At 38.2% G+C, this 13346-nt stretch overlaps 2 protein-coding genes across 4 annotated transcripts; both read left to right on the forward strand.

The window, feature by feature from the left end:
* The first annotated feature begins 218 nt into the window (after positions 1–218).
* LOC106929626 (transmembrane protein 82-like) lies at positions 219–6354 on the forward strand. Its single transcript, XM_088005619.1, has 6 exons — positions 219–537; positions 617–689; positions 762–954; positions 1925–2342; positions 4206–4390; positions 4469–6354. The coding sequence occupies exons 1-6, from the start codon at positions 450–452 to the stop codon at positions 4532–4534; spliced, it is 1023 nt and encodes a 340-aa protein (XP_087861745.1). The 5' UTR covers positions 219–449; the 3' UTR covers positions 4535–6354.
* Positions 6355–7466: 1112 nt separating this feature from the next.
* Positions 7467–13109, forward strand: fblim1 (filamin binding LIM protein 1). 3 transcript variants are annotated; one of them, XM_015006715.2, is made up of 8 exons: positions 7467–7681; positions 7862–8210; positions 9528–9667; positions 10399–10492; positions 10573–10742; positions 11475–11653; positions 12109–12229; positions 12339–13109. In XM_015006715.2, exons 2-8 carry the CDS (start codon positions 7886–7888, stop codon positions 12447–12449), a joined length of 1140 nt encoding a protein of 379 aa, XP_014862201.2. In that variant the 5' UTR covers positions 7467–7681; positions 7862–7885; the 3' UTR covers positions 12450–13109. The 3 variants fall into 3 exon arrangements, with proteins under 3 accessions (XP_014862201.2, XP_014862202.2, XP_014862200.2); XM_015006716.2 differs by having other exon boundaries at positions 7468–7681; positions 7858–8210; positions 9531–9667; XM_015006714.2 differs by having other exon boundaries at positions 7469–7681; positions 7858–8210.
* Positions 13110–13346: the final 237 nt, after the last annotated feature.

Below are 13346 nucleotides of genomic sequence, written 5' to 3' on the forward strand. Positions count from 1 at the left end.
TACATGAGAAGTTGCTGCTAAAAATAAATCAGAAAACTGATCGAAGGAAAACTTACCTGACAGTGTTAAAAGATTTTTATTAGACATAATAATTATACATTTTAATGATAGGCAGCTTAAATATTAAAGACTGTGTATAAATACACAAAATCAGTAAAAAAAAATACTTTAATAAAATAATAAAATCAGACGTAAAACTCAGACCCATTGTTCAGTCACATCTTGTGAAGAGCGTTTATTTACTTTAAACAATCTTATCTTTTCAGGGGACTTTCAACCTTTTCCATTGAAATTTTTTAGAGCGACAACAGGAGTCAAGTTGTTTGACCTTTGACCGGCCAGAAGCTCGGCTCCTCAGCAGGAGAAACTCAATCAGAGAAACGTTTCGCTGCAGAGCGTTCAGACGGCATGAGTGGAAAATCCTGAGTTTAAGAGTAATCAGGAGAAACATGAACATCTTTTCCCCGTTTGTTTGGATCCTGGACATTTTTCAATGGAGTCCTTTCGATTCAAATCCAGTTGATTGTTTTTTTAAAGGTGAGGCTTTGACGATTTATTTTAACACTTTTTGCTCTGATGTGTTTTTCCTGTTTTTCATGCGATGTTTGTACTGTAGGACTTGTAGGAGCCTGTGGAGTTTCAGTGCTCTGTAATCTGATGAGAGTTTACAGTTTCATTCAAGCGTGCAGGTGAGTTTGTTAAAGAAACAAGGAAAACATTTAAAGTTACGTTTAGTTATTTTGAATTTCCTGTGCCCTCAGTGATCCTGACACCCAAAGCAGAGACGGATGGACGTCGTCTTCCTTCAGAAATCCTCTGAGGAGGAGATGGAGAGCGGCGGTCCAGTTCTGGTTTCTGACCGGCGTCCTCTCTCTGGTGGGCTGCAGGGTTTCCTCTCTCATCGTGCTGGAGTTTTCCCTCAGAGCCGTTTCTGCATTGACCTCCACCAGACAGGTGAGTTCTCAAAAAGCAGAAACTAGAAAACTGTGATACAATTCAGACGACATGGAGTGAGGAGCTAGGAGGGAAAATTACCCCTTAAAAGTTTAATTTAACTTTCACCAAAGCTCAGACTCAACCCAGTAGATTACTACAGTATGAATGAGAATACACATTACACCTGTAAAACTGAATAGATTTAATCCTAATTATCTACATTTGGGTACAAAGTGCCTGAAGGAAAAAGGAACATTATTACACTGATTATGGAAATGCAATAAAATCATGGCTTTTTGAGAGGAACCGAGAAAAATAACAGCAAAAATTATTTCAAAGAGCATTTTAATGGATCCTGCTCTATTTATCTCGTGACTACATCCCAGCAGTCATAAATGGAGACTGTATTTTGATAGATAAATCTTTTGCACTGTTTTGGAAAAGAAGAGATTAGACATTTCCCCCTGGAAAGTTGGTAGCATAACAAACACGCAGGTACATTTGAGGAGGTTTGGATTTAATTTAATTTATTTATCAAAGAGGCAAATCTTGTAGGTGAGGAAAATTAAATACAAGATTTGTGTGACCCTGATAAATAAGATTAAATAAAATAGTTGCTGAGAGACACACACAGAGAGATAACTAGACAAGAAATGAACATAATGAACTAGAATCACTAGAAAAACCAAAGAAAAGCAGAAACATGTCTGATTTAATCAAAGGAAGAAACTAAGGAACAAAGAAATGAACAAAACCCAAAACCAACTCAAACAACCCCAGATTATAACAGGACCTGGCAAGATAACAAAACATCAGGATTTACATTTAATCAGAAAGGTTTTTAAAGCTCCAAAAATAACAAATGAGCGGTTCCTATTAAAAATTCAAATAAAGGCAATGTTTTTTTAAAACAAAAGCATTTTCCATGCTGCTTTTGGTTTGCCTCACATCCGGACTCGTTTTCGGTCATGTTTCTGCCTGAATCCAGGACGACGGGTCCAGAGGTCCGGAGCTGCTCCTGATCCAGAGCCAGTTCTCTCTGGGCTGCGGCCTCACCTGCACGCTGGCCTTCATCCACCAGGGGGCGCTGCACAGCTCCTTCGGCTTGCTCCTGGCCGCTGCGCTCAGCTGGGCATTTGCGAGCTACAGCTGCGGTCTGTGGCGCCATGTGGCCAGGCTGTTCCCGCTGCACAGGACCGATGGTTACTGTGGGAAGTGCATCAACCTCCTAACCTCTGGACACACCATGATGGCCTCGCTGCAAAGAGTGGTTATCTTGGCCTTCGCTACAGCAGCTGTGGCTTCCACCGCCACGGTTTACGAGCACTTCTTATCCCAGAAGGGTGCGATGAAGTTCTGGACTCCACTCACTCTCTGCTACACCATGTTGGTGGCCTACAACCAAGGTGAAGATGCTCGGAGCAGCAGATTAAAGCGATGATTTTGTTAAATCGTTGTCTGTGATCTGCAGCCACATGCGGCTCCTCACATCGTCTCTCAGTAATGTTAACCAAAATAGTGTAGAATTGAGAAGTGCTTCATACAAGGATAGCTAAAAAGGGTTTTGCTATTATTTAAAGTGTTTTCATCCAAAATCTGCATAAAATTTCCACAGCAGAATAATACAGATAGTATACATTTTCCAGTCAAGGAAATGAATATATTCTCATGTTTTCTTCCTTCTAAAAGTTAGTATTTGGAATAACATTTTGGTTAAATACAAAGTAAACATTTAGTAAATTTTGATAAGTATTTTTAAACGTTCATGTAGGTTTTTCTGCTTTAAATTGGTTGGATTTGATAGGAGTGAAAGCCAATCAAAAATGTTTTATCCCTGTTTGCACAGTGAAAGAAAAGCTTAAAAAATAGCAATTAAAAACAAAAAATAACCAAATTGACAAACTCTGAAACTGTAAGAATTCAAAAAGTGAAAAAGCTTAGAAAAATTGCAATTATTAAAATGAAAAAACAAGCTATGCAAATACAAAAAGTAAAAAACAACTAAATTTGTTATTGCAAAGCACTGAAAACATGTTGTCAAGGTAGTACAGGGTATTACATTTAAATTGATGAACATTTGTGGAGAAAAAAAATTTAAATGTACAATTATTTAAGAAGTATATTCAAATAACATTCGGTGAAAATCTAACCAGAGATGATGTCGCAACAACTGGAAGTTTTAGTCAACATGAAGTATGAAAGATATTTTTTTTTTATTATAGTCAAACTGTTTTAGATGAAAAGCCATAACTGTGGAAATGGAGAAAGGTCAACAATAAAAAATACCCTCTTAAATTTTTAAGAAATGGGCCTAAGCAAAGCGCAGCTTATGAAAATGGTTTGCTAACACTAGCCATAAATATTCTTCAGCTTCCTGTAAGAAATGCATGCTTAACGTATGCTAAAGGGATGCTAACAGCTAAAACTGTTGGCTAACATTTATGAAAATTTAAGAAAAACTTTTAAATGTGGAGATTGTTTGGGCTGGTGAAGTTAACAAATTGACCAACAATTAGTTTACAAAACACACAAATAGAAACCAAACCACAGTTAAAGAAGTGGGATTTGTTCTGTACTGGTGTATGACACGAATGCTGAGCTTTTTAGCTAAATAAAAACATGACAGTATAGTTGTACTTCTTTACAGTTTAGAAAACTTGTTAAATATCTTAATGGTTTTGTGCTTGTTAAGTTACAAATTTGGCTAACATTTGGTTTGTATAAAAAATATTTAAATCAGAGAGGCTAAAGTTGGGTTATTTTTTTTTTTTACTTGTGGTAAAAAAAATTATGGAAAACATCTGGTTGAAGATTAGCTGATGGCCTTGAGTGTTTGTTTTAAACATTTACAGAAAACATCTGATTAGAGAAAGCTATGCAGGAAGTCATTATCCACAGGTTTATTTAACTAAGCATATTAAAATAACTAACTAATAATAGCAAAAATAATACACTGAACCACTTTTCAATCAATAAATCAATCAAGTTTATTTGCATGGCAATGCGGTTCAAGGTGCTTTACATAATAAAAATACAAAATTACAAAGTCATGAAGAAAACACAATGCAGTCAACAACTGAACAAATATTACACTTTGATTAAAAAAATCATATACATCAAATATGTTGGTCAGTTTTTAATTAATTAAATCTGTGTTTCTAGTCTTGATTTAAAGGAACTCAGTGTTTCGGCTGTTGTGCACTTTTCTGGACATTTGTTCCAGATTTGTGGTGCATAGAAGCTGAATGAGATTTTCTTTCAACGTACAGAGGAACAACATCGGCTGAGCATCACTGAGGCCCTGCTGCGCACCGTGGTGCTGCGACTGGGAGGCCTGCTGGTTCTGATGCTGGCAGTGGGAAACTGGACCGACGTCCTGCACATCCTCGTCGCTTTTCTGGGAGAAGGAGTCTGTCTGCTGCCTTCTGAGGATCTGCTGCAGGCTGCGTTAAAGGTCCTTCCTGTCTTTTATTGCTAAACGGCTCCATTATGAGGAACTTAACAATGACTGATGAAACTTGTTTGTTTTTAGGAAGAACGAGAACGCAACCAGGACAAACAGAGGACCTGCCTCAGATCTAGGATGAGAATCCAGTAGAAGATGGTTAGCAAACACCCCATCGTGAGTCAGAGGAACGGCCTGAATGTTTCCAGAAATGCTCTGAATTTAGTTTTGAATTGGTGAGAGGTATTTGAAATAAAGCTTGGACAAGAAGGAGATAGTTTCGAGTTTGTAGTTGATAGCCAAAAGGAAACATTTTTGTTTCCTTTCAAGCTGAAAGAAAGATTGAAAATCTCTTATTTGTTTTAGTCAAACTTCTTATGGAGACGCAAAAACGTATAAAATACTAAAAACGTTCTGGATGCATGAACCATCGAAGCTCAATCTGTAATGATACCTTACAGAAAAATGTCAATATTTCAATGTTTCAATATTTTAGTAGAAGTCGTGACTTTTTTACACAATTCACCTTAGAATATTTCTGCAGAAAAAGGACATTTTTAAGCGTAGCGTCAGCGAAGCCTCGCTCTACTTCCATGGTTCCCTGATTGCTCCCACATGTTATCAGCTGTTTCTCCACTACATGAGCTCACAGGAAAAGCTTTTAATCTTATTTCTTAACCCAGCATCTTGCAGGTCCAGATGCTTTCATGAGAAACTTTCTCATAAAATAACAATTTCAAGGTTTTTCAGCAGTAAAATAACATGGGACAAAGGACTGTTCTGTCTTTCCAGGAGCAGCGGATATTACTGCAGCTCTGAATTATGCTACTGTACATTCAGTCGGTCAATTAATCTGACATCATTGATCTGAGGCGAATTCCTCACCAGGGAACAATCATTATCATGCGTACAAACAGATGTGGGATTCCTTTTATAACTATGATTTATTTTCACTCAGAGATGAGAATCATGAAATCACAATGAGCAACTAATGCAGTCTAAGGCTGCAGGTCATGATTATCGTAGCAATCAGGTTTAAAAAAAACTTCACATTATGCAGATTTTTCATTTTTTGTATAAAACTATAAATACACGAGGAGAACCAGGTGAAGGTAAAGCTAAGCCACTTTGGGTAGAAGATATTTAGACAGGTATATTTTTTACTTAAATGCAAATGTATGTAATTTTTGTACCTTTTTTGGTTTAATTACTGCTCTGAGAATGTTGTTCTTTCAGAAATAGTTTTTTTAAGTCTGTATACTCCAGTTAATGATTAATCACTGATTAAATTATTTGTCAATAATCAATTCAGCAAAGTGTAAATCTGTTTGATTAAATAACTGCATGTTTCTTCTGAAAAAAAATACATGTAAGTAGCAATGAGGAGAAAATATAAAGACTGATAATAATAATAAAGTGCAGCACCATTTTCACTGGGTAGTGGCAGCTTCATGCTGCGTGGACCCTTCAGCAGGAACAGGCTGCAGAAGACTGGAGCAGAGGTTCACCTTTTACCAGGTCGACGACCCTAACCACGTATCCATAGCTACCAGAGAAGAAAAAAACATGGCCTAGTCAAAGTCCACAGCAAAATCCAACTGAGAATTTAGGGGCACAACTTTAAAACTGATGCTCTCCATCAACCAGTCTGAAATTTCAGTTTTATTTCTGTTTGGTAAGTTTTGTTTAGAGGGAAATGTTTCCCCAGTACCAGTAGATTTTACTCCACAAATCCTTTGTTTATAATCTTTTAGGATTTTAGAAATAAAATATCCTTTATTTCTGTGCAACAGCAGCAAAGTGACAGAAACTCACACAAAGGTAGAATATAAAATATAGAATAAATACTGTGTAGTTATGAAAAAACAGTGTGTAACGGAGTTGGTTGATTAAAAAAATGTGCATGTCTCTGTGAAAATAGTTTCATAATTACATAATTTTGTTTACAACAAATAAAGTCCTAAATCCTCTTTTACTGTTTCCTGTGAATCTTGTGTTGTTTTTCTCCCTTTTGTTCATCTGCGTCTTTCCTGGGTGTTGAGGGAACAAAAAGCGGTGAAAAGCTGCTCTGCGCTGGCGGCAGGTCAGAAATGAAAAGTCAGGGCGCAGAAGGAGGTTCACGGGGTTTAATGAGGATTTGGGCTGTAAGGGGGCGGAGCCTGCGGGTCCCGGGATTGTATCATCCGTGGGCATGCTCCCTCCTGCAGCCGTGACATCACCGCAGCATTCCTTTCCACAGAGCTGGAACAACAGAGACCCCCATCACTCTCCTCATCGCCATCTCCTGTTAACCCTCTCTGCACGCCCCCAAATCTGCTCGACTTCCAACATCCCTTTTTTAGCTTTGAGGGAGCGGAGTGGACGTCACAGACCTCTGAAAGCAGCCATAATATTTGCTGATCAGCAGCCCTGATATGACGGATCCAGTCCGGCGTTTTGGTTGCTCCACACATCTTTGCCTCTACTAATGTGCCACAAAGCGCCAAGATGCTGATAACCAGGAAAAGTTTAAGTCCACTGCTTCAAATGGTGTGTCCCAAATTGGAGCTCTGCAGGGGCCAAAGGCTGCTAATGGCACAGGATACTGATAGTGAGTCAAGACCAAAAGTGATATAATGTGGGGGAAGGGAAGAAGGAAAGAGGGGGAAGAAGAAAAAAAGGAGGCAGACCCAATGAGGGAGGTAGTGAAAATAAGGTTAAGAGGACAATAAGGCAGAGCTGTAGAGGAGAAACGAAACAGAGGTGCAGAGCTGCTCAGGTACGGCCCAATCCGAGAGATAACAAAATGGGAGTTGGCTGAGTGTGTCTGCTTGTCCACGTCAGGCTGAAAAACCCTTTATGACACTGTAAAAACAGTGCTGTTGGTACAACTGTGTTGCACAACTCTGTGTGAGCGTACATGCATCTGAGTGAGTGTATGACTGTTCCAGTGTTTGCCAAGTTTTCATAGTGGATGAATGTGTCATGACTTTTTTCTTCTCTCTCTCTCTCTCTCTCTCTCTCTCTTTTTACTGCACTTTGCCAGAGATTAGCTGTTCACTTTTTATGGTCAGGAGGGAGGCTGGATTGTCATTCAGCCAGAGAAAGGAGGAGGGGTCGGCAGACGGCAGAGCTGGGGAGGGGAGGGAGATAGAGGAGGAAAAAGGAGTGGCTTTCTGCAGATAGGCGCCCCTCTCCACCGGAGTAAAGTCTTCTCTCACAGGCAGCTCATGGGAGTGGAAATAAAACAGAAACTCTGATATCCAGACCAAAGAAGAAGAAGAAGATAAAGACTTGACTTCACGCCTCCTTTTGTACCAGGTGAGCTGGAGCCAGCTGATTTAGATTCCTTCCTCTGAACCATTCATTGTGTCTGATAAAAGCTGAAGGTGTGTGATTATTCCTCTCAGGAGGAAAGTGAGCAGCCTCTTACTGCTGACTGAGGGCGTTAACGTCTCTCTCTCTCTCTTGGTAATGACCTCTGGTCTGTGCTGCAGTCAGGCTGTATGAGGGTTTCACTCAACCATGGCATCAGCAGCTCCCCAGAAAAGGATGGTGTCCTCCGTCTTCATCACGCTGTCGTCCCCTCACCGAGCCACCGTGACACAGCAGCAGCAGCAGCAGCCGGCCCTCCGCACCCACGGCGGCCCGGACAGGCAGCACAGCGCTGCAGGTGATGACCTCTCCTCCCTCAGGCGTAGAGCAGAGGAGACGTCGCCCGCTAACACCGGCAGAAACTGGACCGGTGCGGGGCCCGGGGCCAAAGCCTCCGGCCCTCAGAGTCAACCCCGACCTGCCCCAACAGGAGCCACCAAAGCAGAGGTGCAGGAGAAGAGCAGGAGCTCTTCAGGTATTCGTGACCGAGCTTGTTTTAAAGTGTTTGTTCCTCATTTGGGGCCTTTATTGTATCCCACTGTTTCAGTCAGAAAGCTGCTTTGTAACTGTAGAGATTTCTAATCCAATCCTCCTCTGGGGTTCTCCACAGAAAAGAGCTGGAAAACATGTCAGACATTAATCAGAGCAGGGCTGTCCAAGCTTTCAGTCAAAGTGTGCCAAAATCTTCAAAAGTACAAGAAAAACAACAAAACTGTAATCTACACTGCAAAAACACTAATAATACCAAATATTTTTGGTCTAGTTTCAATTGCAAATATTTTTGTACTCTTGAAAAAAGGCAAAACTCACTTACAGGTAACTTTTCTGCAATTTTACTTTGTCTGAAATTAAATAATCAGCCAGTGAAGTTGGTACAGTTTTATCAAAATTAAACAGTTATTCACTTTAAACAAGCTGAAACGTTACTTTTAAGTTAGTTTTGTCTTATTTCAAGCAAACTAAGATATTTGCTAAATAAACTCAACCAAAAGCATTTGGCAAGATTTAATTTTTTGCAGTGAAGCAAATAAAGTAAACTTATCTTCTTTTAGGAAAATGAAAGGGATGTTATTTATCACAGATCCAACACTTTATTTGACATTTGCTTTTCAAATTCTATGAAGCTCTGTTGAATAAATTTATTCTGTTATGAAACTAAATTTAGGCGAGATTTATAAATTAATTAAAATCTAATTCGGATGCAGCAAAGTCGGCTTTTCAGTAAAAGTCCCTGGGTAGACGTGGTTCTACTTATCTTTTTTATTTATGCAATTCTGAGTTTCATGAAGTCTCAAAGCTCAAAAATCAAACCTAAAATTGTAAGACTTAAAATTGTATTAGTATTATTTTATTTCCACATAAAAAACGAAACCAAATTTGCGCTCTAAAGGCAGAGAGATCAACAAAAGAACAGCATCAACAAAAATATGGCGAATATTTAAAATCTGCAAATGTTCAAAAAAAGAGCAAATAGTTAAAAAAATATTTTTGGTTGGTTTTATCGGTAACACTTTATTTGAAGTGTCATGTTTATAACAACCTGTCATAAACATGAAGAAGTCTTCATGAACGTTTATGAATGTTGTCATGAAGTGTCATTCAGTAAATAATGTCATCTTTAATACAAAGTTGTATTAAAAGTCCATCAAAAGTGTTATTATTTACCGGGTGACACTTCATTCATAAACATTTGTGAAGATCCTTCATGTTTATCACAGTGTCATGTCAATCCCTTCCAAATAAAACCATTTCACCCATAAAGTAAATCTGAATATGTTGATTTCACTCCCAGCAGAGTTTTTCCCTCCTCCTTCTCCCGACGTTCTACCTTCATCGTTCTCTGAAGATGCAGCTCTTCCTCCTCCTCCTCTGTCCCTGACGTCTCCCCTCCATCCACAGAGTCCCGACCAGCACCCAGTTTCCAACAAAGAGGTATCGCATCCCATTAAAACCTTGATTTTCACATCATAACTCACTGTTTTAGTACCGACTTTTCTTTTAAGAATACATTAAACAACTCGCAAAGTCTGAGAAACTTGTAGAAACAGCAAACTGAGAAGAAAATGAAAAGTGAATTAAATTCCTCACTTCAAAACATTTTCTTCTATTATTGTCTGGACTAAATAAAATGTAACAAAAGATGAGGAAAAGGGAAGGGATCGCAACAGAAGATCCATTGTTTCACAGGCCAGTGTGTTTTTCTTTGAAAGTCTTCCTGCAATTTCCTTCATTGTCCAGATTTTTCCTGCACACTTTCAGATGCACGAGATTTACAGTGACGTCGTCTGCAGCTGTGGAGAATTTTACACAGTTTATAGATTTAGAACAACGGAAGAATTTATAGTTTGTTGACAATCATGTGTTGTCACTTTCCTAAAATAATGGCTTACGTAAGTTTTTATTTTGCCAGAAGTAATAATAATAAATAAATAAATAAATAAATAAATAAATCACCACTCTTTCTTTCCAAAAGATGTTTCAGGCCAAAAAAAAAAAAAATCACTTTTGGCAAAAAAAATGACTTAGATCTGTATTTGACAATTTAGAGGAAAATCAATAAACTGGGCCCGGACAGATATTTGAGTCTCTATGTTGTTAATAAATTGTGTTTTTCAAATGATGTTTTCAGTCTCAGTTTCCTTTCGCGTTAATTTCATTTTCAGGCAAAAGCATTTTCACCAACCAGAGGCTCGAAACATGATGAAGAAACTAACGGGATTCACAGAAACAGCCAGGACGTGACCACAGAGAGCAAAGGTGGCAAGATTTCTATTTACACTTTCAGTTTAACACGAATTATCGTCCTATCTTAACGTTTAACATTTGCAACTGTGCAGATTTGTGTGGCTTCTGTCGGAAACCCATGGCTCTTTCTGAACCGGCGATAGAAGCCCTGAACAGGATTTACCACGAGGGCTGCTTCCAGTGCAGATCCTGCCACGTTCCCCTGGCTGGGAAGCAGTACTACAACAAGGCGGGAATCCCTCTGTGTGAAGGCTGCTATCAGGTGGGTCATCGCTCACTTACCTCCAAGAAAATAGATCAAGGTTAATTAGGGATGGGGGTGAAGGAAACACAAAATCTTACAATGAGTTTTTGGTCTAGTTTCTGGGCAAATTTCTGGCTTACAAGTAACTTTTCAGAGAGATTTTGGAGCCTGGTTCAAGTCAGTAATGTCTTATTTTAACGTGGGGAAAATGTCTTGTTATTAGTGAGATAATCTGCCAGTGGAAGTAGCATATATTTTAATCAATATTTTAAAAAAATTACAACAGCAACAATAGGAGTCAATGGCGTTTCAATTCCAACACTTTTTCAAGCAGACGCTGTATTTTTATACTCTGCTGGTCAGAGACAAGGAATGAAATCTTTATTTCTGAAAAGCCCTTGAGGTCTAATAAAAACCTTGAAAGACATTTATTACATTTTGAAAAACTATTGATCCAGATTTTAAAAATTCAGAAGAAAATTTCTTCCCCTAAAAAGAAAGTATGAAGTTAATAAGCTAAAGAAAACCTTTGTATGCTACTATGCATAGGACAGAGTTGCACTTTTCTGTTTAAAAACTTTACCTTATTTTCTCCATCTTTGCTATTTGCATTATTAACTATAATGCAAGTTATACTTAACTTGCATTTAATTATAACTTATCAGGTTATTAATAAACCTAATAAGTCTGTTATGAAGACTTATTAGGTCTTTATAATTAGTCAGTGCTGCATCTTTTCCTGTGTTTCAGGCCAGTTTGGAGCTGTGCTGGACGTGCGGGGAGATTATCACCGACCAGATAATCCGTGCAATAGAGCGAACGTACCATCCCTCCTGTTTCACCTGCACAACATGCAACCAGCAAATCGGAGCGCAAGCTTTTGCTCAGGGGGAGGTTGGTGAAGTTTACTGTCTGCAGGACTACTACAGGTAAAAAAAAGAAAACAATTACGTCAAGTGCTATTAGCAACAAGAATGTGTTGCAGGCCCTGTGGCATTTTGTTTAAAATGCTTGTAAAGGTTTTTTAAAGGTAGTGAAAGGTTTCAGTCTCTGAATGTTCAAAGCTGACAAACCCAAACGTCTGCCAAAGTGTTCACATAATGTATTGGATCAGGAGGAGTGAAGACTTGAAACATGTTCAAAAACTTTTCACCTTCAATTTGACCTTCAGCTTAATTATCATGAGGGAGAAAATCGAAGTTTTATTTTCTATTTCAAGCTCAGAAGGTGTGAAAAGAAACGTATGCAACTTCTGAAAAAGGATCACAATCATGCATTACTTTGTGATGGATGTTTTAACTTTACTACCATTTAATTATTTCAGTGTATAAAATGTGACGTTTTCTCTCATTTACGCCACTTTTATGTTCTAATTTAAAACCAGGAAATATGCTCCGATGTGTAGCGCCTGTGACCAGCTCATCATTCCTAAAGAAGACGGTACTGATAGCTACACTGTTCAGTGTCTGGGGCGCTCCTACCATGAGAACTGCTACAGATGTGAGGTGAGTATTTACTCTGCAGACAATCTCCTGAATGGACTTACTGACAAACATGTAAATAGGCAGATGCAACGTTATTCTGCAGCCGGCATGTCTTTCTTCTCCTCTGCAGGACTGTGGCATCCAGCTCTCCCCAGAGCCAAATGAGCACGGCTGCTATCCTTTGGAAGGGAAAATGTTGTGCAAAGCCTGCCATGTCAGCCTGGTTTCCGGGCAGCAGTAACATCACCTGTGCTCGCTGCAAGCAAGAGAAAACTGAGTGTTCAGCCCAACGATTCACATGTGCCTTTGCAGGAAAGCATACGTCACAGTGCTTTCTTTGATATCGCATTTAATTACTTTCCAATGTGTCAGGCGTTCTGAGAAATACAAATAAACTTTTCTTTTATACTTGATCATTTTGCACTCAAGATAAAAAAGGCGTTGAACATATTTATGCAACTGGCTTTGCAAAAACTATTTGTAACAAATTAGTAGAATCTGGATCATATTGCTTTTACTTATCTTTGTACAAAAAAAATCAAAATATTTTAAGCATTTATAGAAAAACTAAAGTAACATAATATATAGCCTGTTAAATCAGGTTCTAAGATACATACATTAATTGGAAATGTTGCACACTCAGTATAGAAGTGTATTTAGTTCATAATCATATAACAGGTTAAGACAAAGCACAGATCAGAACAGCAGATAAAGAGAAAGGAAGATTGCTAAATAAACAGGTCAGAGCCTGCATTATTCATCCTGATTTGTCAAATCTATTTTAGCTTTTTTAATAAATTGGTTTTATTTTTACAGTCTATATCTCAAAATGGCTTCTGGAATTACAGATCTTTTGAAATATGTAAAAAAATAAATAAAAAAAATCTTTTTCTAAGAAAAACTGTTTTGCTGTTTTGATTTAAAAAAAAAACTATGACCAGTTGTAGACAAAACTTCTCTATTATGCTATTTTAACAAATGTATGATTTTTGTTAGGTTTTATTTAAGCCTTTAAATATGGACAGACTGGCCAACTTCAATAGCTGATTTTTATATTTCTGTTCTGGCCAATAATCGGTTTTTAAAGATGTTATATGTACATTTTCTTCATTTTTTAGAGTATTTATTGAGAAAAACA

The sequence above is a fragment of the Poecilia mexicana genome, unplaced genomic scaffold (assembly GCF_051168715.1).
Source record: "Poecilia mexicana isolate PSO_F unplaced genomic scaffold, ASM5116871v1 scaffold_5, whole genome shotgun sequence".
Lineage (NCBI taxonomy): Eukaryota > Metazoa > Chordata > Actinopteri > Cyprinodontiformes > Poeciliidae > Poecilia > Poecilia mexicana.

Excerpts from the sequence above, each read along its gene's own strand:
- LOC106929626 (XM_088005619.1), top strand. The coding sequence starts at position 450 with ATGAACATCTTTTCCCCGTTTGTTTGGATCCTGGACATTTTTCAATGG. Across the intron at positions 538-616 it reads AGTTGATTGTTTTTTTAAAG|GACTTGTAGGAGCCTGTGGA; the intron begins GTGAGGCTTTGA and ends TTTGTACTGTAG. Across the intron at positions 4,391-4,468 it reads TGCTGCAGGCTGCGTTAAAG|GAAGAACGAGAACGCAACCA; the intron begins GTCCTTCCTGTC and ends GTTTGTTTTTAG.
- fblim1 (XM_015006715.2), top strand. The coding sequence starts at position 7,886 with ATGGCATCAGCAGCTCCCCAGAAAAGGATGGTGTCCTCCGTCTTCATC. Across the intron at positions 10,493-10,572 it reads CGTGACCACAGAGAGCAAAG|ATTTGTGTGGCTTCTGTCGG; the intron begins GTGGCAAGATTT and ends GCAACTGTGCAG. Across the intron at positions 11,654-12,108 it reads TGTCTGCAGGACTACTACAG|GAAATATGCTCCGATGTGTA; the intron begins GTAAAAAAAAGA and ends ATTTAAAACCAG.